Source organism: Berghia stephanieae, chromosome 6, assembly GCF_034508935.2.
Source record: "Berghia stephanieae isolate SIO BIC M18660-M18661 chromosome 6, UCSD_Bste_1.3, whole genome shotgun sequence".
Classification (NCBI taxonomy): domain Eukaryota; kingdom Metazoa; phylum Mollusca; class Gastropoda; order Nudibranchia; family Aeolidiidae; genus Berghia; species Berghia stephanieae.
In genome coordinates this window covers 30804716-30831997 of record NC_088365.1, presented here as the reverse complement: position 1 = coordinate 30831997, position 27282 = coordinate 30804716, and the positions used below count along the sequence as shown (strand labels likewise).

The window sequence follows — 27282 nt, the reverse complement described above, 5'->3', positions numbered from 1 at the left end:
AGGTCATGGGTATAAAATATCTACCGTTGGAAATTTGACTGACCGGATCCCCCCCCCCCCTCCTCCACACACACAAATTGTATGCACATCCCTATCAAAGTCCACATGCACACACAAACAGACACTCATATGCGCGCTTTACCAAAATTACATAGGGCAATTACTTATAAATAGCGGTCTCTTCTCCACCGTCACTGAGCATAAAATCACAAAAAATGTTTTTTAAACGATAATACTAGTATTAATAATAAAATTAAAAAAAAAAAAAATAATATTAATAATAATAATAATAAAAATAACAAGACAGATTAACAGATGTAGTATTAACTTAACAATAGGTGAAAGACTCAAGTCAGTTTATGCACACAATCATTGTAGTACAACAATAATTGAGAGCTGTTCCTGAGATACTGCTAGGAGAAAAAAATAACTCACAAAAAAAAAAATTAGATGAAATTTTCACATTTCTTACCCCCATTTCTTCTTAAAATAGAAAACTCTATCCAAACTGAAATCATCATCTATAAGAATTATATAATCAATTTACTCTTTGACAAAGATTAGTCTGATAATATCTTAGGTTTGACATGTGTGAAAAGATGTACTCCCCTGACATAACTAAAGCTTCTTAACACCATCCTCATCTAAAAGCAAGACATTTTTTGTTTGTTTTGATAATTGGTGTCATTATTATTATTACCTTTATGAGTCAATTTTAGACATTTTGGATTTCATCGACTCCTGTCATCTCAATCTCCAGTCCATTACTCTTCCCAAATTTCTTCTTGTTTTCCACCAGAGGTGGACTGAAATTTTGGAAAGGCTTGAGGAGATCAGATGAAGTCAATGACGGTATAATGTGCGTTACACTCGGTAATCGATCACTGGTCCGGGACTGCGAGACAAATAGAGAAGAATTAACAAAATCTTGAAATGAAGAAATATTTTGAATTGACTGGAGATCTCTTTTAAGGGAATCTGCATCTGATGAAACAGAATCTGATCCATTTGTGTATATTGACGACTGTGATAGAGTCCGGCTGCGCAGGTGGTAAAAATTACCATTAATGCCGATACCATTCTGTTTTTCTGTTCGCTGTTGACTCAAGTCTGGTGACTCGGGTATATATCTGTTGTCCCATTTGTGTATTTTTCCCTTAAAACCAAGTTCATCCCACTGTGACAGCATTGAGGTAGGGGGTGGAGGGAGTTGATTAGGGGGAAGGGATTTGTATGCTGGAGGCAACACTTGAGCAACATCGTGGTCTGAATCCCAATGTCGTAAATGTCCACCGTATGTGTTAAATTTGCCATTGCTTATGTTGTTGACATCTTTTGGGTGCTGCTTTCGTACAGGAGTCCCCCATTCCTGGTGTACCTCTGCCTGAAGAATGGTTTGAGAATGACTAAAAGGATTAATGCTGGACGTATTGAGATTGTGCACAGAGTCATAGTTGATGTTGTCATCGTGTTTAAGACAATTGGGCAGGGAGGAGGGGGTATCTAGTAGTTTGCATTCTGGAACTCCCTCCATGTGGCAATAGCCACAAAATAAACAAGGCACTCCATCATGATCAGCTGGTGTTCTGCGATCACCATTTGAGTCGACACAAAAATTGTCCATACTCCTGAATACTTGTTGACTTTTCTTGGATGGGGAAGGGATGAGCCCACTACTGGCCAAGGAGGATGGGAGAGAGTTCTGCCTTGCTTGAAATATACCAGACTTGCTGTGACCATTTTTGTTGCTGTGAACATAAGGATGTTGACGATGCTGACGATAGTCATGATAATGAGGATCGCTAATGTCCACCATTGATGACGACACTGGGTTTATTACGTTCATATCAACCCCTGTTGATAATTTAGAGCTCCATCTCGTATTCGATGTGGACGATTGTTGTTGGGTGTTATTCAACTCAAAGTCACCCATTGACTGTGAAGGAGGGATGGAGTTAGTCAGTAATAGAAGGGGCTCTTCAATAGAATTATGTTGACGTTTTCGGGATGAAGACTTGCCCACCCCGACCCAATGAGGTACAGAGGATGATGACTGCTCCAGCTGGTCATCCATCCACGATGGATTATCCTTAAAGTATGTTTTGGTTTGCTCTATAGTAGCTTTAAGTAATGCTCCAGTCTCTGTCTCATGATAGTGCGATTCGCAGTCACCACCACCACCGCTATTACTGTGCTGTGACCCACTGTCACTCTTGACAGATTCTGGGCCACATGTTTTTAAATGCGTGTGTAGTTTGTGTATATCTTTCATTAAACAAAACCTGGCAGCAGTCTCCAGCTGAGGTGGGATGTCCGACTGTGTTGAGTAATCCATATACACAACCAAAAATTTATCTGTACATAGTCCCTTCTGCTTTTCCACTCTCATCTTCTCTGCAACATAATCCACCGCAATGGAAAAGTAATCTGGGAGGAGATGTTGACCGATTGGTTTAAAGCGTACATATTTTTTAGAACATCTTAACCTGGCACCGAGAGAACATAGAACCATGATGTAGTCTGCTTCCTGTAGTCTGTCGACCAACCAATCATCAATGCCCCGGTCAATGATGTCTGCTTCCTCCAGTAGATCAAGTGTTATAGTGACACCGCATACCTCCATCAGGAATCCAGCTAGAGCTTCCACAACTCGTTGGTGGAGCTGACAGTCATTAGCATAGAGTAAAAAAATGGTAGGTTGACACTTCTCTCCTCCTATATCTGAAAGGTAGAATATAATAAAAAACAAAGTCATAATGTTTAAGAAAACATCAGAAAACAAACAAAATAAAAAACTAACATTGAATTAGAAGCAATTAAATTACGACATTAACCAATTGTTTGGGATCCAAAAGCTCAGTTACTATAACAATTAGTTCACATGCAATACGCAAGGACCTGGTTAATGTCTGCATATAAACAGAATTCTTTGTCCATCAAATAGTGATTGGATAGCTGAAGCTAAGTTTGAGATAATGGAAGGAACTGCATTAAACTAGAGAATTATCTAAAGGATTGTAAGTTACTGTTGTTAACATTCATGTTACAGAAATATTGATGAACTCTAGGTCCATAGTCTCTTGACTCAAAAGTTCAACTTTTCAAATTAAATTCTTAGCTCACAAAATCTAGTTAAGGGATCCCAACCTTAAGTTTCAGCCTTAAGCAGAAAACGTTTTAATTAGCTCCTTCACAAAATAAAGTGTAATAAGCTAAGTCAATCTCTTTTCATTCTTTCTAAGATCATACATGAAATGAAATACTCATACTTATAGATGGGAACAGTTTCAAATTGAAAAATGGGTCCACCTGACAAAGGGGGGAGGGGAGCTGTTGTATGCCCTGACCTCCCCCACTGTAACCCGATAAAAAAAACATATGATTAATAATAAGGCATTCAGGCATCTTTTGGGCTCATTATTTGCATGTTTAATAGTCAATATTGTCCCTCTAGAGCATTTGACACTGGTGACTGATAACAAAAGACTTGATGACGCTGGTAGTCGTGGTAGCAATGATGGTACTGAAGATGATGATAATGGTGATGTGGTTGTGGTGGTGGTATTGTTCGTAGAGCTGACAGTGACAATGATGATGTAGTAGTAATAGCTGTGGAAGTGACAATGATGGGTGTGGTAAACGGACTTAAAGTTTTGTCTAAAAATATTTTCAAAATTCAGAATTGGGAGACAGCAAGTAATTCCCACCTATGAATACTTCATTTTCAGCATTTTCATAGTAAAACAAATTCCTCTAATCAAGAATAGTTTGTTTGACTCACCTAGAGGAAGATTTCTGTCCAGAGAGTCATCATTGTGGTGTATATCTAGGGATAAAAAAGGTGGAAAAATGTTTGAAATAAATCACACTCAATCACAATTAATAATTTTGACTTATAGAAATAAATAGATTTTAAGAATCTTCATAATTTCATAATTGGTTACATGACATTACAATGAGTAATGGTCGAATTTTGCTACTAGGAAATTTATATAATTAGAAAATCGCAAGTAAATGTTGGAAGCATTAAATTGAAGAGGAAAGAAAAGTTTCTGTCCTCATGAAAATAAATGTTTTAATGCTGTAATGCATTAAATTTTTTTTTAAAATTGAATTATATATCCCATTATTCAAAGAACAAATTTTTGTGTTTTTAAAACCCTTTAATTATAATCATTATATACCAAAAGTAAATGTAAAAGTCTGAAGAAAAACGACTATTTTTCCCTATTCCGCTTCACTTTTTTTTCTTCTTCAAAATGATAATGCAAGATATGAAGTATCTACATCCCTCTTAATCTTCAATCTTAAAATCTGTTTTAGTTTGATTTTACATCATTTTAAAACAGAGTCCATGATCTGAGGGATCAATATAATAATTGACATTCATAAATCTGTCCAAAGCTATATACTGTAAAAAAGTTTTTTAAAAAAAGAGAAAAAAAAAGGTGGTCCTTCGAAGCTATTAGGCCCATGGAGCCGGAGTTTATCCCAGTTCCTAAAGTGTGAAACTGACCATAGCAATTGCTCGCTACCCTATGGATAAGCCGCTTGTCAACCACAAAGTACTTTCTACCAGATTTAGCAGATCCAGCTACCCAATTTACAACAATTTACAAGGTGGACAGGAGGGTAAGGAAAAAATCTCGACTGCACCTAGGATCGATCTTGGACCCTCTGTGAGTGAAGCGAGAGCTCTACCAAATGAGCTATCGGGACATCCCGTGTAACAAAGTATAGAATAGAAATAGGCATAACAGCATTAAAGACGCACAAAAACAGGGGACATTTAGGGCTTAGAACCTTCTCCAGTCATTAACCAGAAATACATTGTTTTGTTTCTTTTTAAGAGTTTTATGACGCCTGCAACACATTTACGTCATATCAGCACCAGTAAAAAAGAAGTAAATGGGATAGTAAAAAGTTCTAGAAAGACAATTAAAAGCACCCAAGAAAAAGTAAGATAAAGGGGAATTGCTTCAAACAGGGAAAAGGTGTAGATTCCAAGAGCACAACATCCGTGCGTTTGAGATCACCTAAATGAAAATGTCTCATCCTGACACAAGCACAGGTTCCCACAAAAATGAACACACTCAAGTGTTTACAGATCATATATGTAAAACAAAAACAAAAAATAATAGAGAGCATAACAGAGATATGATTTATAAAAAATATTGTCTCCAAAAACTAACTATACATTTGACTGTTTCGCTCCCAGCCAGGGCCGGGACAAAACTAAGTTATCTCATTCCAAAACAAAGATGGAAAACAGATATAGGGGGATAGAAGACATAGTAAGTACCTCCCTGCCCACTATGGGAGATCAGGAAACCCCAACCAGCCAGAAATACATAAAAAGGTCTGAAGAACACCTTTGTGACAGTAATACTTACATGCCAATGCCCTTTGCCTGGCCCTGTAGACACGATACAACAACACGGCCACCATGACAAGTCCCACAAAGACAATGACTCCAATCGTGGTTCCAACCACAACCTTTAGGTCTTGCTGGTACTCCTCTGATTCTTGGGATTCTTTGATTATGGGCCCGCCATCTGAGAGAGAGAAAATAATAAATTATAATAATGAAATGAGTAAGATGAATGAAGAGTTGATTCGAATTCCTTTGACCAGAAATAAATAATTCAGTTTTAATGAGGACCTTATTTGACACGAGGAAGTGTTTAAATACGCAAATCTGCCGTGGCCATGTATAACAAAATATCAAATCTATATTTTCTTTTAAAAAGTTTAATTCCACTATTTTACTTTAAACATTGAGCTTTAAATAATCCAAAACAAGAGGAAAGCATCCCATTATTCTACAAGCAGTGGATTTTAGTTTATGAGGCATATCCTCATAGATGATGTAGCTCTATTCAACCTTTCTTTGCTTTCACCAACGTAAAATTCATCTGGGTTGAGTGAGATGATGAAACTGATGTGGCCGAATCTTAATTGATGAGATAAATTCAGAGGACCTTGTGAGTGCCTGTGAGTGGTGAACCCTAATGTTTTAAATCTAAAATAGCAAATTGAAGAGATCATATCAATTGATTAAATTTAACAGACTACATCTTAGTTGTTTTTAGAAACCAGTTCTACACTCTGAATGCTCTGGATTCATTAATGAAATGTCAATTTCTATATCCTGGCCAGAAACTTATGGTCCAAGTCTTATAATCACCCTCTTACCCTCTCGTGAAGCAAAACATGACTTGCGGAATTGGTGAACAATTTTATTCATATTTAGCACACCTTTTCTGGAACTCCTCTCCAAGACATGTCAGAGGCACTCATAAAACACATTTCTTCAAGAATTATCTTAAAGCATCTATTTTTAAAGAGTATTTATTGTAAATTATTTAGCTTAGTTTTATGTTGTATGTTAAGTGTCTGAAATCATGCACTGTTAAATACTTTGACCTTGAAATATGGGATGAGGCGGTATAGAAAAACTGTGTATTATTACTATCAACCATCATCATTATTATTATTATTATTATTACTAATTTTATTATTATTATTATAATCAACAAAGAAGAAGGTTGATATTAAATCAAAGGCTTACTGTACAAATGATAAGATTTCTCTTCTAACCATATACCGATTTTATCAATGGCAGGTGTAATATCTTACTTTTAAAAAAAAGAGGAACAGTTACAGTAATGTTACTCAAAAGATGATGATACTGGCTTCATTGAGGCTTGAGTTTCCTAACAGTCACTGCCTCTCTTGGGGATCATAGTAAGGTCTCCAATTAATACAGGATAAATAATGAGACAAATTCTGATTTGAAATTCAGTCTAAATGACAACATGAATCAATATTGAACAGCTTATCACAGTGAACATCAGCTGTATACAGATCTAACTTCCGAAATCTGGCAGTATTATCTTTGCTTTTGTTTATTTTTTATTTTTTTTTCCTTTTTATTTTTAGTAAAGAGAGGAGGAAAGAAAGAAAGAGAAAGAAATAAGCAAACACTCAATGGTTATAAAATATCTTGGTTTTTGAGGTGAAATGAGAAAAAAACATAATATGAAGACAAAAGACACGATGAGGTAAGAAAGCATCACAAAAATAAGATTATAATCAAGTAATTGATAAAAATTTCAGATGACATAAAAAAAAAAAAGGATTAAAATCATAAATAAATTCCTGACCATCATAAGAAGTAAAAGAACAGGAGACAAACAGGTACTGAGAGGAAAGCCCTGGAACATACAAAAAATTCTTTGATGTTTAGAGAAGGGCCAGCTCTACTTTAAGCGGAATTCTTTTGGACAAAGATTTTCAATCAAACCATGGTGACCATGGTTAAATAAAGAATCATTGTGGCTGTGACACAGCCTGAACCTACTTTTCTTGAGTTCCTTCCAATGTTTTTTTTTTTTTTTTGGAATGTTTACAAATGTTACAGGACTAGGTTTTTAATCCTACTTACTGGAATGGGATAAGAAATATGGCTAACACTAACAGCATTATACTTTGCTTTCGGTGGGGCGAGGGAGGGAGAAAATCATCAATTTTGTAAGAACTATTAAGCTTTTAAACCTAACACCTCTCAATTCAGATGTCAGAATCACTTCTGAGCCACTAAAGACTCCCATTCCCCCCTAACCTCATGTTTAAAAAAAAGCATGATAAGACATTACTTCGTTTCATATGGGTTTCACTGATCAAAAAAAAAAAAAAAAAAAAAAAAAATGAGAATGAAGATGTATTCCATAAAACATGGCACACACTGTAGGTGATAAGTTTGAAATCTTTTAATGAGAAATTTTACCAAAAAACAAAACAAAATAAAACACAAAAAAACCCACATTAATTATGCTATTTAAAAAGGCCAAAACAACTCAAGACACGACAACAACAAAGCCTGCCTTATAATATTACCAAAAAAAAAAACAAAAAAACAAAAAAGACTGAAAGGAAAGGAGGTAGACACAAAAGAAATGAAAATACCAGTTAAACACAAACCGACTGAAGCAATTTTTCAAAATAAAATGAACATGAAGGTGATGAAGCTTTAGCAATGTAAAACATGGGTGATGGTTGACATGAAAGCCAAATACAATTTTACATGTAAAATGGGGCAAAATGGAGAATAAAAGATGTTTTTTTTTCATTCTCGGAAAACAAACTTCATCTTCTTACACCATATTCACAGGTCAACAGCCAACAAAATAAAAAATAAAAAAAAATAAAAACATTATTACTATTACATTTCAACATTTTGTCAATATCTGAATGCAAAAGCATTGTGATTTGATATATAGGGGAAAATGAATGTCAACCATCACCCGTGGTTCGCATTGCTGCAGCTCCAAACTATCTTATTTTTAAATTCAGAAACAAGTCTGAAAAGGTTTTGAATATAACCACAACAGATATCCAGAGCAAAAAAGCAAATTCCATAATGATGAAAAGAATTAAAAGACTTTGAAAACTTAATCTTTTTTTCTCTTCAAATAAGAACTCTTGAAAGTTTGAGCTGTGTTGGTTGAGTATTCGTCTCACATGGGAAATGACATGCTTTGATCCCATTTTCAGTAAAGTTTCATTTTGTGATTTACCCAGCAGTGACTGTGTTGCTGGGTCTGTGAGATTGGCAAAGTAAGTACTTTGTGATAGACTTTTGGTCCTATCCAATAGGTAGCAAGCAGTTGTTATTGTCAGTTAACTACAACAGAAACCAGGATAAACTTTGGCTCCATGGTTGTTATGGCTTTAAGGAAAGACTTATACCAATAATAAAAAATCAGAATGAAAGTAAATATATAAAACGGCAGAAAAGAAAAAAGTTTATGAAGAAGATGAACAAAAAAGGGCAGAGAAATGGATGGATTAAGAGACACACTTTTCATCTTACGCAAAATCTTTATCACCACTGTTTGCATGCCTAGAAAATTTTTGAGAGATTTTTGTTTGTATGATATCACTTCAATAAATTTATAACTCATAAAGTAAAAACAAAAGTTATCACTGTCAAACAGTACAATCTAAGACTCGGGCCTGGAACACTCAATAGCATTGATAATAATTTTAAGAATCATGGACAAATAATATTTCAAAAGTACATTTTGAAAAAAAAAAAAAAAAGAAAACTAAACTTAGTTAATGATTCTGTAAACTAAAGCAACTCATTGAGAGAGAGAGAGAGAGAGAGAGAGAGAGAGAGAGAGAGAGAGAGAGAGAGAGAGAGAGAGAGAGAGAGAGAGAGAGAGAGAGAGATATCCTTGATCTTAATTACATTATGCTGACTCATCTTGGATTCTTTAAGAACACAGCACGGTTTAACAGAGGAAGTAGAAAATAAGAAGTGTGAGGCGACTTCTTCACCCTAGACTAGGTTCTCTTACTTCACGCATGGTAATAGTTTCTGGTTTAAATACAAAAAATGGCTAATCAGAGAGGACATAGAAAAAGAAAAAAAAATGCAAATAAAAATAAAACAAAGTATCTGCTATAATTGGCAAACTCAAAAATTCAAGCTAATCTTACTACCCTTTTCTAAATATTATACATACCAGGCGTAGGTGTTTTGGTAGAAGAAGACCCAGTCTTGATATCTAAGAAAAACAATTTTAAAATGGTTTCATGTTACTTTACTACAGGGATAAACCCTTACCTTTAAACAGCACCAAAAGAATTCAAAATTTCAAAGTCATTCTCATACCTTTAGTTCAGTATTTCTTTATTTTTTAATTAGTAAATAAAATTCCCTTGATTTATAGATCCCAAAGGGGAGACTTGTCTTTAGGGTCTATTCCAAGTGGGACTGGAGTAACCCAAGCATCAGCCTCAGAGCAGTGGTGCAAAGTGAACTAGGGCCAGGTGACTTGCTCAAGGCCTCACAGTGCAGAGAGGAGTTGAACTTGATATCTTTGTGTATGAAGCAAAGACCATACTGTAATGCAGTCACACAGCTCCCTTTTGACATACAAATGGCTAGTAAAGCATCTAATGTGTCTTAGAGAGTAGAATTGACAAAGAAATGAAACAATGACCAACGCTGTAAGATCCATACAAAACTGCATAAATGCAGTTGTGCGACTATGTGGCCTAGTGGTATGACAATCGCTTTCGGATTCGAAGGTCCTGGGTTCGAGCCTCACTCGGCGCATAGCTGAGACCTTGGAGAAAGCTCTATACTCACATTCTCTCACCGTACTCAGGTGTAAAATGAGTACCTGACCGTTAACAGCATTGTCTCAGTACGAAAAAAAATTGTAATATCGCCTAAAGGCGTCATGTCCCGTCTTACACGCTAAACGTTGCTGTTGGCCAGGGACCCCTTGTAAAGCGCTTTGAGCATGTTTAGTAGATATTGCGCTATATAAAAGATCAATTTTTTTTAATGATGGCAAGACTCAGTTGAATTGAAATTACTGTTCAGAGATGTCAACTTAAAATTTAGCTCACAGGAATTTCAGACACTACTCGAAGAAATTTCAACCCTGGAACAGGAATTTCCATACAAAATCCTATCTATTTAGGACTGTATGGTATGCAACACAAAGTCAATTATGTTCCCAAATCCATTAAAAAAAAAATTCAAATCAAATTAATCTCCAAAACCAAAGTGTCATATAAAATGTAAAAATGAAAAGTAGTGCTGTTGGTAATGTTGATGATATGGTGGAAGTTGTAGTAGTGGAGGTAGTGTTAATGAAGATATGGAGGTCATAGTTGTAATGGTGGTATTGATGATGATGATGATGATATAGTAGAGGTGGCTGTGGCAGGGGTGCTACGGTTGATGATGTTGTGGTGGTTGTTGTAGTAGTGACTGTAATGATGATGATAATGTGGTGGTTGTGGAAGTGGTGCTGCCCTACATGCATAATGGACAGTAAGTAAGTGTAAGAGTGGTTGTACTTATATTATAATGATGATTTGGTAGTGGTTGATGTAGTAGTAGTAAGTAATAGTTATAATGTTGAACACAATGTGATGGTGGTGGTAGTGATGATGATGATGGTGGTGATTGCAGCAGTGGTGGTAGTGATGATGATGATGTAGTGGTTGTAGTTACAGTAGTGGTAGTAGTGATGATATTGTGATTGAAGCAGTGGTGGTAATTATGATGACGTAGTGGTTGTGATGATGATGATGTAGTAGTAGTAGTTATAGTAATGATGACAATGAGGTAGTGATTGCAATAGCAGTTGAGATAACGATGAGGTGGTTGTTGCTGTAATGGCGGCAGTGGTGATGATGATAATGATGATGATGACGGTGGTGGTGGCTGTAGTGGTGAGGATGATGATGATGTGGTGGTTGTTGCAATAGTGGAGGTAGTAAAGATGATGGTGGTGGTTTTTGCAATGGTGATAGTGATGATTATGTGGTGGTGGTTAATGTAGTTGTGGTAGTGTTAATGATGATGGAAGTGGGAGTGGTTGTAAAAGTAAGTAGGATGCTGTGGTGAGGTAGTGATGACACTGGAAGTAGTAGAGGCATCTATGACTCATGAAATTTCACCAGAATTTGGTGGAAGTTGCAAGTAACCCAGAATTTTAGCTCCAGATCGTAATTTGTTTAGTATCTCTGCCCCTATGCGTTTGAAGCAAATGCTCTACAAACTGAGCTATTGGAACCTCAAATAGTCTAAGATGACACAGAAAACATATAAATATAACCGAAAGAAATCAACTAAGGACAGATAATAACATCCTGAGTATTTTATGTTGGTATACTAGATATATAACTATCTTATTTTGGGTACCATTTTTCTTTCCTGGAAATTTCCAAGTTCTACTCTTTAAAATGTGCAGATCAAATATTAATCTCACCTCCACCACCTGGTACAACACCGCCTCCCCCATTAGACATTTTGACGGATACAAGGACTTGCACTGTATTTCACCTCACAATGACAAAGCTGTTGGGAAAACTAATCCATTCCTTGGGGAAGAAAAGAAGGTAGGATGATTGTTTTACGTTTTAATAATTAGGTTATGGCGTGAAAAAAAAACCCAACTTTGTTTCAAACTATTTCTCCTCCTGCCTAATCCTAGTAACAATAGTATTATTTATCTGGTTATAAAATGGTTAAATTTTACATAGAGAGCAGAATAGCTTCAATGCAACTTGGACATCAAAATCAATGAAGTAAGTCAAGAGTGTTTTTTTTTTTTAAGTTTTAGTTTTAATGGGTTTTAAGTTTAATAATCTCTATTTCTAGATTTATTATATATTCCTCTATTAGTCACTATATAGAAAACATCTCTCCTAAAAAAATAGACACATTATTATTATTGACATAATAAGAAAACGGATTACTAAACTTTAGTTTAGTAAACACAGGCTAGTCTAGACAGAGATTTTGATTTAAGAATTGGATTTATCTAAGTCTAAGACTAAGATTCAGAACTGGTACGGTGTTGGTGTTGTTGAAATTGAAAGTCCCCTTTTAAATGATTCAGAATCACAAACTGGCTCCCAACTTTCATGTCAATTGTATTGGGTCATTGAATGTGTAAAATTCACGGTCACATTTGAGAGTTGAGGATACCACTAGACCTTACCTCGGAAGGATGGGTGGAGGCCTTCCATCCAGTCATCAGTCCATTGATCAGTACAGTCAACAGTCACTAGTCACATCGCCTTCTCTAGCTCAGTAGTAGTTTCACTCAATCTGCTCAAAACCAATAAGAAATTATCCTATCATTGTTTTAATCTTCAACACTTGTTACGCAGTAAAAGGTACCGCTAATATCTGGAATTAAAAGGTGGTAAAATCAGAAAATGTGTATCCCAAACAAAGGGTAAACAAAACAAGATATTTTGCAGACTGTAAAATCCTTCCTGTTTATCTTTTTACTTCTTTCGTTGCGCCACCTGGGAACAAGGTGAATAACCGGATAAATGGTAAATTACTCCATATAATACCATAGTTATTTCCCTTCAATAGATATAGGCTTCAAACTTCTTAGTCGTATCCTAAACTTGTGCATATAATATGCAAATATTTGCGCGCATTAAACCTTTAAATCTTGAGCTTTTATTATATATAGATAGAATGCGCTTGGCCAAGGAGTTCACAACATTGCCATCCGGAAGTATAACGGACCAACACACAAACTCTGTGTAACCATGAACTTTTATAGTCTGGTTAATACAGTTTAGTGAGAACAACTCACAAACGCGGATGGCAAAAACAATAACAAAGGCCCGAGTGACGTCATCTGCATACTATCTATATATAGAGCAATATCCACTAATCATGCTCAAAGCGTTTTAGAAAGGGTCCCTGGCCAACAACAACACGTAACATGTAGAGCGAGACATGACGCCTGTTAGTCGATATTACATTTTTTTCGACAGAGACAACGCTGTTAACGGCCATGTACTCGTTTTACACCGGAGTCATCATCATCTTCATCAGATCTATTCACTTTATGTGCAGTTTATATTGCACTAAATATCTATTATCACAATAGAATGAGTGATGTTGACGTCACTTTGCTCTTTGACATTGTGTTTAGACCGCCATCTAGGTGATTAGTTCACACTAAAGATTATCTAAAGGTTACATGTAGTTATGCATGTTTGAACGAGTAACACTTTCTGTTAATAAGATTAGATTGTATGTATCCATGGGCATTCACGTTGGTCTCAGCATTAGAACAAAAACTCAATTCTCATGTTATTATTGTAGATGCACTTATATGAAAGACTTATTATGTGACATTCCCTTCAAAATGGGATAGTCTTATTGAGGTGACCTTTCGATATCAACTTCTCTGACAGCTGCGAGTTGGAGGTCGGCTTGGAAAAACAAGCTACATCCAGAGTCTACTTATAGATGTCATTGGCCACGTCTCATCTGTACTGGGAAAGCAGCATCCCAGATTCTTGAGACAACAGGCTACGGTTCGTGATTGTCTAACGTCTGCACCAGTGGTCTATGATATCGTCGTTCACTTACTCTACACTCGCCATTATGTTGTCTTGTGGTTTTATTCGAATCGCACTTTGAACTGCGCATAGTTGAATAATTGGAAAATGCTCTTTACTCACATTCTCTCATTGTACTCAGATGTAAAAAAAAAAAACCACTGAGAAACTGGCCATGAACATTGTTATCATTGTCGGAAAAAACAAACTTGTAACAGACGTCATCTCAGCATTAGAACAAAAACTCAATTCTCATGTTATTATTGTAGATGCACTTATATGAAAGACTTATTATGTGACATTCCCTTCAAAATGGGATAGTCTTATTGAGGTGACCTTTCGATATCAACTTCTCTGACAGCTGCGAGTTGGAGGTCGGCTTGGAAAAACAAGCTACATCCAGAGTCTACTTATAGATGTCATTGGCCACGTCTCATCTGTACTGGGAAAGCAGCATCCCAGATTCTTGAGACAACAGGCTACGGTTCGTGATTGTCTAACGTCTGCACCAGTGGGTCTATGATATCGTCGTTCACTTACTCTACACTCGCCATTATGTTGTCTTGTGGTTTTATTCGAATCGCACTTTGAACTGCGCATAGTTGAATAATTGGAAAATGCTCTTTACTCACATTCTCTCATTGTACTCAGATGTAAAAAAAAAAACCACTGAGAAACTGGCCATGAACATTGTTATCATTGTCGGAAAAAACAAACTTGTAACAGACGTCATGTCTCGTCCTACATGTTAAGTGTTGTTGTTGATTGGGGACCATTTGTAAAGCGTTTTGAGCACCTTTAGTGGATATTGCGATATAGAAGTGCTGTGTAAACACATAGCCTGACACTGTTCAGAATATTGTGTTACAATAGAAGGCAACGACCGCCAAAGACAGTAAACAGTGAATTGTATTTACTAGGTCCATGTCCAACTAATGGGAAGTATAATAATTCGTTTTCTTGTGTACTGGGCACTAAAAACTAAACTTTCCACTTTTTTTCGGTCAATGTTGCCTTGTATTTTGACGTAATTATGTTTACCTGTGTATACGTCAGGCTATCATTGTATGACCAAAAGCTTGAGGTGTCTACATGAGACAATAAGATGGAAGAAAGATAAAGTGAGTAAATGTGACTCATATATATAGATAGTTCGAAGATGACATCAATCACTTCTTTGTTATTGTTTTTTTGCCATCCGCGTTTATGAGTAGTTCTCACTAAATTGTATTAACCAGACTATAAACGATCATGATTACACACAGTTTTGTGTGTTGGGCAGTTATATTTCCGGATGGCAATGTTGTGAACTTCTTAGCCAAGTGCATACTATCTATAAGGAACAACACAAAACAAACGACGGTTCGGCCTTTGGCCTTCTTCAAGTAAATCTCCATACCTCAAAATGCTTGTTGATATTTCAAGCTGAAAGATGGCAAATGTGTATACAACTATCGTTCTGTGTATACCAAGTAACTTTTCATTGGAATTAAAAGACTTGAAGAAGGCCAAAGGTCGGAACGTTGTTTGTTTTGTGCTGTTCCCTTATATATGAGTCACATTTACTCACTTTATCTTTCTCTCCATCTTATCAGTGTATTAACGAGTACAACGGATTGACTGTTAATGACGATTGAGCAAGTTATTCTGAAATAGGTTTAAAAGAATGTAGGAATATAATCAAGCTGGAATGAAATGATGGACCTTGTCACGCTCCAATTAAATATCTGTCCATTTCTTTCTTCTTCATCTCCTTTTTTCTCTGTTAACGTAGAGAGAGAGAGAGAGAGAGAGAGAGAGAGAGAGAGAGAGAGAGAGAGAGAGAGAGAGAGAGAGAGAGAGAGAGAGAGAGAGAGAGAGAGAGAGAGAGAGAGATGCTGGCTCACATACTGGCGCACGCAAGGGAACCGCACTTACTCATTCTCTTGACCCACCCTCTTTGATTTTCATCATCCTTCACTCACTCACACCTTCCATACAAACTCGCGCGCCCTCACCCCTACTCCTCACACACAAACTACAAATACAAACAAACAGACATGCCGATCTCCTTGAATGAAAACACGAGACGCGTTCATCGTTCGTGTTGTGAACTGTGTGTGTAGCGGAGCAAGTTCAAGACTAGCAGACGAGACAATAACACACAAGAGAGGAAATTCTTATGTTACGATGCCATTCTTCATTCGTGCGTGTCAGATCGTCTGCCAGAAATCGCTGAAATTGGAATATTCATGTAGATAGCTGTTCAACTGTCATAAAAATCTACCAATATTTTAGTGTTTAACTTTCGTTAACCCCATACCTCAAGATGCTTGTTGATATTTCAAGCTGAAAGATGGCAAGTTTGTACAACTATCTATCGTTTTGTGTATGCCAAGTAACTTTTCATTGGATTTAAAAGACTCAAAAGGAACGGTCAACAATGCCCAGGTGGAGACCAAATTGCTTACGAGGGTCAATATATCATGGTGAGTGAATTTGTGTTTCTTTGTCCCTCTCACCGAAGCTTTTGTTCCTCTAGATCTACCATCTTCCAAGCTCGGCCTACTTATGTAATTATCTCCTCTCTCTCTCTCTCTCTCTCTCTCTCTCTCTCTCTCTCTCTCTCTCTCTCTCTCTCTCTCTCTCTATCTATTTATCTAGCTATAGATCTCCTATCTATCTATCTATCTATCTATATATCTAGCTGTCTATCTATCTATCTATCTATCTATCTATCTATCTATCTATCTATCTATCTATCTATCTATCTATCTATCTATCTATCTATCTCTATCTATCTACCTATTTATTTATCAATCTACCTACCCATCTACCTATCTTCCTACCTACCCGCATATCTATCTATCTATTTTTCTGTCTGTATGCTTTCTAGTTTGCCTGTCTGTTTGCTAGTATGCCTCTTTCTATCCGATGTCTACCTGTTTGTCTGTCTGCATGCATGTCTGTCAGTTTGGCTATCAATCTGTCTGCCTGTTTGTCTGACTGCCTGTCAATGCGTCCATCCATCTGTGTGTCTGGCTGTCCGACCGTCCGTATTTCAGACAGACAGACAGACAGACTGGCACATTACCCATGCGTTTGTCTATTTATCTTCTACAACTCCCCTTCTTATCTTAATCCTACCCGTACGCATTCAATTTTTATATTTTAAAACAAGAATCAATTTAATGTCACTGCACACTTATTTTTGATTGTTTATGATATGATACTGCTAATCGTATCACAATGCAAGCGGATATTCATAAACGAGTTAAATCGCCACAACTATATTAACCGTAACTCGACTGTTGTTGTTGTATCTATGCTCCAGTCATTTAGCTAATGATGGAAATAATTGTCAAGAGAATATCACATGATTGGCCTGAGTGTCAGCATGAACCGACGTGCACAAATTAACTGGTCGTGATAACCGAACGCAATTATTATGAGTTTGATTTAGCATTGTTGTAATGGACAATATTTTGTGTTGGTTTGAGAGTGTTTCCTTTGCAACAACGAATCCATTACAATTTGGTTTATCAGACCTGCAAATATGTATACATCGGCATGAACTATGCATTCAGCAGTATTGAAAATAGGTATATAATCACACTCTTTCAAGTTTCACAGTAAGATTTGTAGCATAATTTTACCTATGATCATTCATTTGACACGCCCACCTTTAAACATTCGAGAGTCTCAATTAATTAATTTACAAAATGCAAATAATATCTAATATCATCGTACATTATTCATCTAGATCAAATATTATGCTCGTAGGTTCTTTATCAATGGCATTCTTTAAAACCGTAATTGAATATAGTTATACTATACCTATTATCTGTTATTTATTGACATTACACACGACATGTGCCATACATCGCACAATATATTTATGTAGATAGTTGAGTAAACATGGCACAGCGAATAAGACGATCTCACGGTGAGTACTGATGAATGAAAAGATTACATTACAAAGTAACACCTGAATAAACCAAAACTTATCTGATGGGAGGGGGTTAATGTTTAAAAAATGATGAATGTCGAATATATTATACTTATGCGTAATGAAATGAAGTTAGCATTCACATACAATGTCGATGCTCTCTATCTATCTATCCATCTATCTCTCTCTCTCTCTCTCTCTCTCTCTCTCTCTCTCTCTCTCTCTCTCTCTCTCTCAGTCCATTTCATTCTATGTACTTTCTCTCTCTCGTTCGATATCTCGATTCCTCACCAATCAAATTTATCCTCAACATCTTCTACTATTTCTATCATATCTTAATTATCTATTACCTGATCTTAAATCTGTCTTCAAATAATTATCATCTATCAGGCTAGCTATCATACTCTTTATCTACTATAGTATCGAGTTTAATACCCCTACGCTGGTCCTTGACAAGTCTCTCCCACCTCTAATCTTTGCTGCGCTGCATGCGGTTACGATTGGGTTTTGTTCATTGAATAGATAAGTCGAATTCCCCTTAGGGATGGAAATTATCTGAAAGGTTTTATCATTATTTTTTTCAACTCATTCGTCGAGTAAATTTGATTTGCTGTACCTGCAACGTTTGTAAAGTGTAGCGATGTCTCAGCTAAAAAAAATTATTTTGTAATATGTCTATACAATTGGTGGAAGTGGCTCAGCGTAATCGACGTCTTTCATTGTAGCACTGGGTGGGTTTGACTCCCTGTGGCAGTGTGGCTACAAGTCCTCATCCCCTTAATCAGTTTTACCACTTGCACTGGCGGCTGAATCTTGGTTTTTCCTCCTGGCTCCAGTAGGAAAAGCCAAAGACAAATTTCCTTGGGATGGATTAAATACTTAATTATTTTTTTTTTTTTTTACATATGCGTTATTCCTCGTTGGATTTTATGTTGTTTTGACTTATAGGTGATCTCAGACTAAGGTCTTGAGTACTTGTGGATAAATTGCGCCATACCGACATGCTCGAAGCTTAATAAAAACAATACTGTCCCATTTTCGTCCATTTACTGAGTCTGTTTAAAACATAATTGGTTGCAAAGCGCTTGTCAATAATCCTAACTAACTAAACAAATTGATAGCAAACAATTGGTATTTATTGTCCGTTTAGCGCTGCAGAAACTTGGATGAATTCCAGCTTCGTAATATGTTGAAGGATATATTATTATTATTATTATTATTATTATTATTATTATTATTATTATTATTATTATTATTATTATTATTAATTATTATTATTATTATTATTATTATTATCATTATTATACCATTTTGACTACATACCTGTTTTGTTTTACTGGGAATAAAAAAAAAACCAACCATTTAAAAAAGACATAAAAACAAAAAGCCAAAAACCAAAAAAAAAACCCCAAAAAACCAACCGAAAAACAAAACAAAACAAAACAAAAACAAAATAAAACAAAAAACAACCCACCCCCCCAAAAAAAACAAAAACAAAACAAAAACAAAACCAAAAAAAAAAACAAAAACAACAAACCCAACAAAACCAAACAGAACCAACAGATACAAAAATGACAAACACATAACAAAACAGAAAACAGCCCACAAAGCAAAAATCAACAACAACAAAAACAAAACAAAACAAAACAAAAGAAAACAAAACAAACAAACAAACAAACAAAAAAAACAAAACAACAACATAAATCAAAACAACCCATTCCTCCTTCCAAAAAAAAACCAAACAAAAAAACCCAGACAAAAAACACATTTTAAAAATAATTAAAAAAAAAAACAAACAAAGCAAAAAAAAAAAAAAAACCCAAAAAACTAACAGACAAAAACAAAATCAAACAAAGTTCATCGTGAAGAGTTTCCAGGTATTATTTTTTTTCAACACAAAATGTCAGGGAAGACTCAATAATGCCAAACACTCAGAAAACATGCCAAAGTCTGTTGACTCCCACCCCCACTAAGAAAACTACTCACTTTTGATAGACAATTTACTATCATATCCTGGTGGCTTGCGTGTTTTCTTTTCTTTTCTTTTTCTTTTTTTTGAATTATACTTAATTTCCTGTTGGGGTAATTTTTTACCTACTGACTACTAAGTGGAGTGCTAAACCACTACACCACGGTTGGATTTTAAGAATGAAAAAGAAATACATTAACATGAAAGGTAAATACGTAAACAGTTAAATAATTATTGACAATTAAGAAAACTTACTGTTTCGTGTTTCTTATGAAACTTAATTAAGAAAAGGTGTCATTTGAAGTATGATATACAAGAAAAGAAAATGCCAAATGAAAATGCCAAATGCCAAATGATTTTTCTAATGCCAAACGGTTTTCAAAAATGCCAGATTTTTGGAATCTGGCATTTAAAATGCCAAACTGGCAACCCTTCATCGTGAAGAGTTATCTTACATACTGTTCGTTTTTTAATTCTTTCGTTTTTTTTTCCTCTTTTTCTTGCTTTCACCTTAGTCTATCACATCTAATTTGTTAAGGCTGAAACTCACGGTCTGTCAGCACGTCAGTGTATGGTATGGCAGTTGACCTTTGACATTATCATATTATCTTCTACGCCTTGTTTCGTTGTAACACCCAGAATATTCAAGACTGGTTCAAAATTAAACATTTTGTATTAACTAATACGAATTTGTTGTCAAGTTATTCTATTCTTTTCAGAACTCGATTTGTTCTTTTAAAAAAGAATTGTAATTTAAGAAAATCACTCACAAAAAAGGGGAAAAAGATAAACCAACAAAATAGATCCAAAAACAAAAAAATAAATAAAAGAAAAACAAATAAAAAACCAACAACAAAACACACACACACACACACACACACAAAACAACAACAACAAAAAAAAAAAAAAAAACCCGAAAAAAAACCACCCCAAAACAAACAAATAAAGCTAATAAAACAGCCAAACCAACAAACTGTCTAATTAAAATAGAATACAGACAAACAAAATTATAAAACCGATAAAAAAAAACCCCAAACAAACAAACTAACAAAAACAAAACAAAACACCCCCTCCCAATAACAAAATCAAAGGTAAAAAGAAGTAAACCAAACTCGAAAAAAAGAGGGAGAGAGTGTGTGTGTGTGTGTGTGTGTGTGGTGTGTGTGTGTGTGTGAGAGAGAGAGAGAGAGAGAGAGAGAGAGAGAGAGAGAGAGAGAGAGAGAGAGAAAAGAAAAAAAAAAGAAAAAAAAAAGTAAACTTAGAAAAAGAAAAGATACGTAATCAAAAACGATTTAATTTAAAAATACAAAAGGACAGAAACAAACACACGTAATTAGAAAGAAAATATCTGCCACCTCAGACTATTATACATATTTAACGCAATGTGTTCCATTTGTTGTTGGGACACTTGACATTTTATCATACCAGAATGGGTTTTGATTTGTTTAACACTTAACGAACGAGATTAGATTTTACCCAACACCAAAATTTACCGCTTGCAACTCTTTACTCGCTTCGCAGTCGCTGCTGCTGCTCTCTGAAAACGTTTAGATTTTCATGAAGACTTGCACACAGTTTCTGATGGTTTACACCACACTACAGCACGGTCAGTTCACACACATTACAAATCCTCTTGATAATTTCTTCTTCAAATGCAGCATGATACAGTGCTCCACCAGATGCTATGCACCTTCCATGGCATTAACTTACAGAGCGCATAGATGGGCGATGTTACCAGAAGCCACTGATGTAAGGCTATATGGACTGGTTGTATGACACTCGCCTTCGGATCGGAAGGTCCTGGGTTCGAGTCTTGCTCTGAGCGGCGCATAGTTGAGTCATTTGAAAAGGCTCTTTAGTCATATTCTCTCACCGTGCTCAGGTGTAAAATGAGTACCTGTCCGTCTCTATAGGGGAAAAAAATGTTCTCTCGCCTAACATACGCCACGTTTCATGCTACATGTAAACTGTTGCTGTTGGTCAGGAACCCTCTTTAATGCCCTTTGAGCACGTTTAGCGGATGTTGCTCTATACAGAAGCTCAAGGTTTAAGGTGACCGCTGTTAGACAGGCCCTGCACCTTAGGGTAGCATGTTTACAGCCATCCAGTTTCTCCTCTCGGGTAGGTCGGTCCCTTCTCAACTCAGAGGTGTCATAGTCAGCCATGAGAAACTTTGGTCTTCTAAATCGACCGTCATCTTGTAAAATATGGAATATTATAAGCTTTATGATTGACACCGTTGTGAGAAATTCTTTTACATTTATTTACGGTAGGCTAATTATCATAGAGTACACAATGGTATTATACCTCACAGCAGATGGTGTGTCATTGTACATAAATCACAATAGTCTCATAACAAAGGGATTGCCAGCCTTCGTGTTACTCAGTACATTACACACCACCTACTACACTAGTTCTTAATCTATTTATTGTCAATGGGGAGGTAATGATGAGAGGTTCGAAGTCCGACAGTCACACATTTTCTCCCCTTGAAGAATGGTAAGGGAAGCCCATTATAAGGGGTTCCGGGACTGCACTCTGCTCTGCATCTATCTGGGACAACGTCCATGATAATGCCTTTTAGAGGGATTTTCACAAAAAGCGTTTAAATGCGGAGGAATGTAAATGTTACTTCTCGTAGCTCGAAGAAATAAATAACAATGTGAAATTGAATGTAAGCTTCAATTTAATATACTAAAACAGATAAAATGGACGTTTCGGGGTTTCCCTTTATCAACAAAACAGGATGAATGAAACACTACGGACGAATGAGATAATGTGGTAGTGGCGTTGTTAAGACGAATAAGATGGTTTATTCCATTCTATCTGTTTTCGTATATTAAATTGAAACTTACATTCAATTTCACATTGTTATTTAAATGCGGAGAGAAATTATGATTGAAAAGAATTTCAGTGTCACCTTTAAAGGCTTAAAGTGGAAACATTACTGTAAACGTAGCAGAGGGAGAGGCAGGCATTTGATTTAATCGTCCCTGTTGTACGTAATTGTGAAATTGTTATAGCTCTTTAGTATGGTGATTTATGCGCATTACATTGTTACAGTTGATGTTTATGTGTATGAAACAATTGGATATTGTCACTCATTCCAAAGGTGGGGTCTCGATGGCTCAATTTGAAGGGCAGTCAGCGCACAGACAAAGGGACCAGTTTCGATCCCGGTTTGAGCCGGGATATTTTCTGATCTCTGACCACACGGCAGTAATTGGATAGACGGGTCTAGAAGGTCTGACGGAAAGTTCTTTGCGATAGACTTACGCCCTATTGAAAGGGAATGCAAACAGATGTTACCGTCCATTTAACGCTACAGAAGGCGGGATTTATTCCTTTTTCCTTTGGGGTGTCCATCCAGGAGCTTTCATTGTCAGTGTTTCTTCAGGTCTCTCGATGATTTCATCATCATCACCATCATCATCATCGTTGCCCTTTTCACCCTGGGTCAGGGTATAGGCCACCGACAAATAGTTTCTATCCTTCTCTATCTTGAGCTAACCTTTTATTTCTTTTTTTTTTTTTTTAATCTCGTTCCATGTCTTAACACTTCTCTGTATATCAGTTTCTTTCACTCTTCTCCATCCCCTCGATCTTCTGCCCTGAGGGTTTCAGTCCAATAGATAGAACGAAGATGACGCCACTCAGGCCTTTGTTGTTTTAAGCTATCAATGTTTGTGAGTAATTCTCACTAAACTGTATTAACAAGACTATAGATAGTTCGAAGATGACGTCACTCAGGTCTTTGTTATAGTTTTTGTGTTTATGAGTAATGCTCACTGAACTGTATTAACCCGCCTATAAACGTTCATGGATACACACAGTTTTGTGTGTTGGTCCGTTATACTTCCGGATGGCAATGTTATGAGCTTCTTAGCCAAGCGCATACTATCTATAATCGTTTCAGGTTATACATAATTTTGTTTGTTGGTCCGTTATACTCCCTGATGGCAATGTTGTGAGATTATTAGCCAAGCGCACACTATCTATAATGTTTACAAAAAAAAAAAAAAAAAAAAGCACACTATCTATACTTTCTTTGTTATATTGGCGTAATTTTTTCTCTGGGTGTGCCCAATCCACCTCCATCGTCTTCTTTCTATTTCCTCTACCATCGGTTTCAGCTGTGTTCTTTTCCATACTTATTCTTTCTTAATCTTGTCCATCCATTTGTTCTGAATAACTTAGATGTTATAAATTAAATTTATAGTAAAAAAAAATGTGACGTATAGTGACTTTTTTGTCTTTTGTTGTTGTTGATGATGAAAATGAATGTCATTAATTTCTGAAAATGACCAAAAATTAAAATGCCACTTTTCTGGCCATTTTCAATTTCTAATCACCCCGACATAATCCAGTTTCGACGCATATATTTATTCAGGCTATAAAATCAATTTACAGCACCTAAAATCCCTGCGACATAATTCTGAGTGGAAGCTTTGGGGCACGTTTACTTTTCTATTTTTTTTTTTTTCATTTTCGTTTTCTCTCTTTTTTGTTGTTGTCTTGAATGGAATGCATGTTATCATCCCAACGTGCGGCATTTAATGCCATTATGTCTAATTCTCCTTGTTAAGTTGGAAACTCCCAGATTCCTTTCTAATAGTTTAACGTTCGGCAGGCATCAATGCTTAACACACCCATACTTTGTATTTACATTATATAGTCGTTCTAAAAATACGTATTTATTATAAATACCGAGTGAAAAAAAATAATAAAATGAGCTTTTATATAGCGCAATATCCACTAAATGTGCTCAAAACGCTTTACACTGGGTCCCTGACCAACAGCACCACGTAACATGTAGAACGAATGATGACGCCTGTTAGGCGATATTTAATTATTTTTTTCCGACAGAGATAACGCCCAGGTACGTACTCAACGGCCAGGTACTAATTTTACAACTAAGTACGGTCAGAGAATGTGAGTAAAGAGCCTTTTCCAAGGACTCAACTATCGAGGCTCGAACCCAGGACCTTCCGATCCGAAAGCGAGTGTCATACCACAAGACCACATAGCCGGACAAAAAAAGCACCCCCCCCAAAAAAAAAAAAAAAAAATAAAAAAAATAAAATAAAAACAACCCCACCCCCAAAAAAAAAACCCTAAAAAACACGAGAGTTTGGGTGATAATATTTTATAAAGAATGAAATATAAACCACTGACGTGAGATTTATTATCTTCCACATTTTGATTTCTCATATTATTATTTTTCTTCTCATTTCTGTAGATTTAACCAATAATATATGAGTCTTTTCGGTATCGTCGTATGACAGTTGCGATCAGACTTCTAGGTCTCTGGTCGAGTCCTGCTCAGGGTGGCGCAAAGTTGAGTTCTCGGAGAAGGCTCTTTTTCACATTCTCTCACCGCACTCAGCTGTAAAATGAGTATCTTCAAGTTTACGTATTCTATAATTAAATTTGGTAAATGACAGTGAATTGTAAAAAAAAACAAAAAACAAAAAAAATGTCTCTTTTTTTCTGTAAATAGCCCTATCAAGAGCAATTTAAAAAAAGTTAACACAGCGGCCATGCTGCCGCTTTGAATTTGCATTCTGTTATTATATTGATTACCAGCTTCCTTTTTCTCAGGCGCTGAAATAAATTGAATGTGTCCATTAATGTCCAGATCTACACATTCATGTCTAAATTAGGTTTAAAATTACTTTTTATATTTACACAAGTGTGTGACTGTTGGACGTAGAATCTCTCATCATCATTACCTACCCATTGACAATAGATTAGTCCTAGTAAGTGTAGTTAGTACGTTGTGTGTAATGTACTGAGTAACACGAAGGCTGGCAATCCCTTTGTTATGAGACTATTGTGATTTATGTACAATGACACACCATCTGCTGTGAGGTATAATACCATTGTGTACTCTATGATAATTAGCCTACCGTAAATAAATGTAAAAGAATTTCTCACAACGGTGTCAATCATAAAGCTTATAATATTCTTTTCAAATTGTCAAGCTTAATGATATTATAATAATATTCGAATAATACCAACATTTACAAAATATATGTGTTAATATTTATGTGCAGTGGGAAATAAAAGAGTTTTACAGTACTGCCCGTTCCGCTGACCAGACGAGACAGTTGGCATCGACCCGGTTCACTGACATGATCAGTGATGCGAGAAGGCCGGCTGGAGATTGGGGATATGCATGGATGGAGCTGCTTCTGAGAGGCGAAAGAAAGGGGCGGTGAGGTCGAGAGTCCAGTCTTGTTATTGTTATGATAAACCGTATCCTTGGCTGTTCACTCACCCTTCCGCGACAATGGGTTATTTTTGTACTCACTCCCCTGTGCTTTGTCTGTCTCTAACTGGGCGTGCATCGGGTTTTTGTTTACTCCTCCTTTTATTACAATATTGAAATGAGTTTACGACCGATTCTTTGAAACGTTGGTCATGCTGTGGCATGCAGTGGTTTGAACAACAACAGAAAGTAGTCGTACTATCACAATGTAATGTTGACCGTGATCACGACTCGTTTGATAAAACTCAAATTCGATTTATTGATACTTTGTGGTCCAGCAATATGATGTTTTGGTATGTTTTTATTTATCTTGTAATTTTTCTTTCTGCTTTGTCTGGCACTGTTTCATACATACAGTTTTTCAGTGATCGCTCCAGTAATATGTCCCATTCACAGTTATGTCGTAATGTGAAAAACAAAAAATAAACAAAAACAAAAACACCCCCCCATAAAAAACCCCAAACAAACAAACAAACAAACAAACAAAAGCAACAACCCCCCCCCCCCAAAATAATAATAAAACCCAAAGAAAAAAAAAATCAACAACAAAAATAAAACAACAAAACAAAACAAAACAAATCAGAACAACAGCACATTTAAAAAATTATAGTCAGAAAACTTGTTCTACAAATAACGATCGATTAAAATGACTCTCATCTTGTCGAAATATATCAATCCTGGGACTTCTGAAAATAAAGATAAATTTACTCTTATTATTTTGACATAATGCTCAGTCTTCATCATCGAATTCATTTCGACATAATCCCGATTGACGCGGTGAGTTCATTAGTATTAAAATACCTACTTTCTTTTTCTTCTTTGTTCCTTTTGAAATACGGGTCGGATTACTTATATCTGAACGATTGGTGATTTGTTACCTAAACAAAGATTTCGTGATGTTATACGTTTTCCATTCAATTTTACTATAATTTTGTATACTTCAATTTTCATAGGCATGTGAATAATATGTTATAATACGAATTTCAACTAAAATCGGTAAGTTAATGACCTCGATGAAAGACTCCGTAGACTCGGGCCTTTCGGATCTCGGGTTAATACAAATCCCGATATCGGTCAATAATCGTAAAATATAGAGAGAATAATTAGTATTTATCTTACTCGGTCGTGCATGGCCGTGCATTCATCGTCCCTTTAGTAGTGTTGGTATTGGTAGTGAGTACTGCCTTGCTGTCCACTGACTGTCCT

The 27282-nt window shown here is 36.0% G+C and overlaps 2 protein-coding genes across 2 annotated transcripts in view; one reads left to right on the top strand and one right to left on the bottom strand.

Moving 5' to 3' along the window:
• Positions 1-580: 580 nt before the first annotated feature.
• Positions 581-12857, bottom strand: LOC144974843 (uncharacterized). Its single transcript, XM_078918189.1, has 6 exons — positions 12537-12857; positions 11802-11913; positions 9534-9575; positions 5394-5555; positions 3782-3826; positions 581-2721 (listed from the first exon to the last, which is right to left on the bottom strand). The coding sequence occupies exons 2-6, from the start codon at positions 11839-11841 to the stop codon at positions 716-718; spliced, it is 2295 nt and encodes a 764-aa protein (XP_078774315.1). The 5' UTR covers positions 11842-11913; positions 12537-12857; the 3' UTR covers positions 581-715.
• Positions 12858-15870: 3013 nt separating this feature from the next.
• LOC144974842 (glutamate receptor-interacting protein 1-like) overlaps positions 15871-27282 on the top strand; it is a 90672-nt gene continuing 79260 nt past the window's right edge. The window contains exon 1 of the mRNA XM_078918186.1: positions 15871-16376. Coding sequence (XP_078774312.1) covers positions 16331-16376 — 46 coding nt within the window. The 5' untranslated portion in view covers positions 15871-16330. The remainder of the gene's footprint in view (positions 16377-27282) is intronic.

Excerpts from the sequence above, each read along its gene's own strand:
- LOC144974843 (XM_078918189.1), bottom strand. The coding sequence starts at position 11,841 with ATGTCTAATGGGGGAGGCGGTGTTGTACCAGGTGGTGGAG. Across the intron at positions 3,827-5,393 it reads CAGGCAAAGGGCATTGGCAT|ATATACACCACAATGATGAC; the intron begins GTAAGTATTACT and ends TTTTATCCCTAG. Across the intron at positions 2,722-3,781 it reads GGACAGAAATCTTCCTCTAG|ATATAGGAGGAGAGAAGTGT; the intron begins GTGAGTCAAACA and ends TCTACCTTTCAG.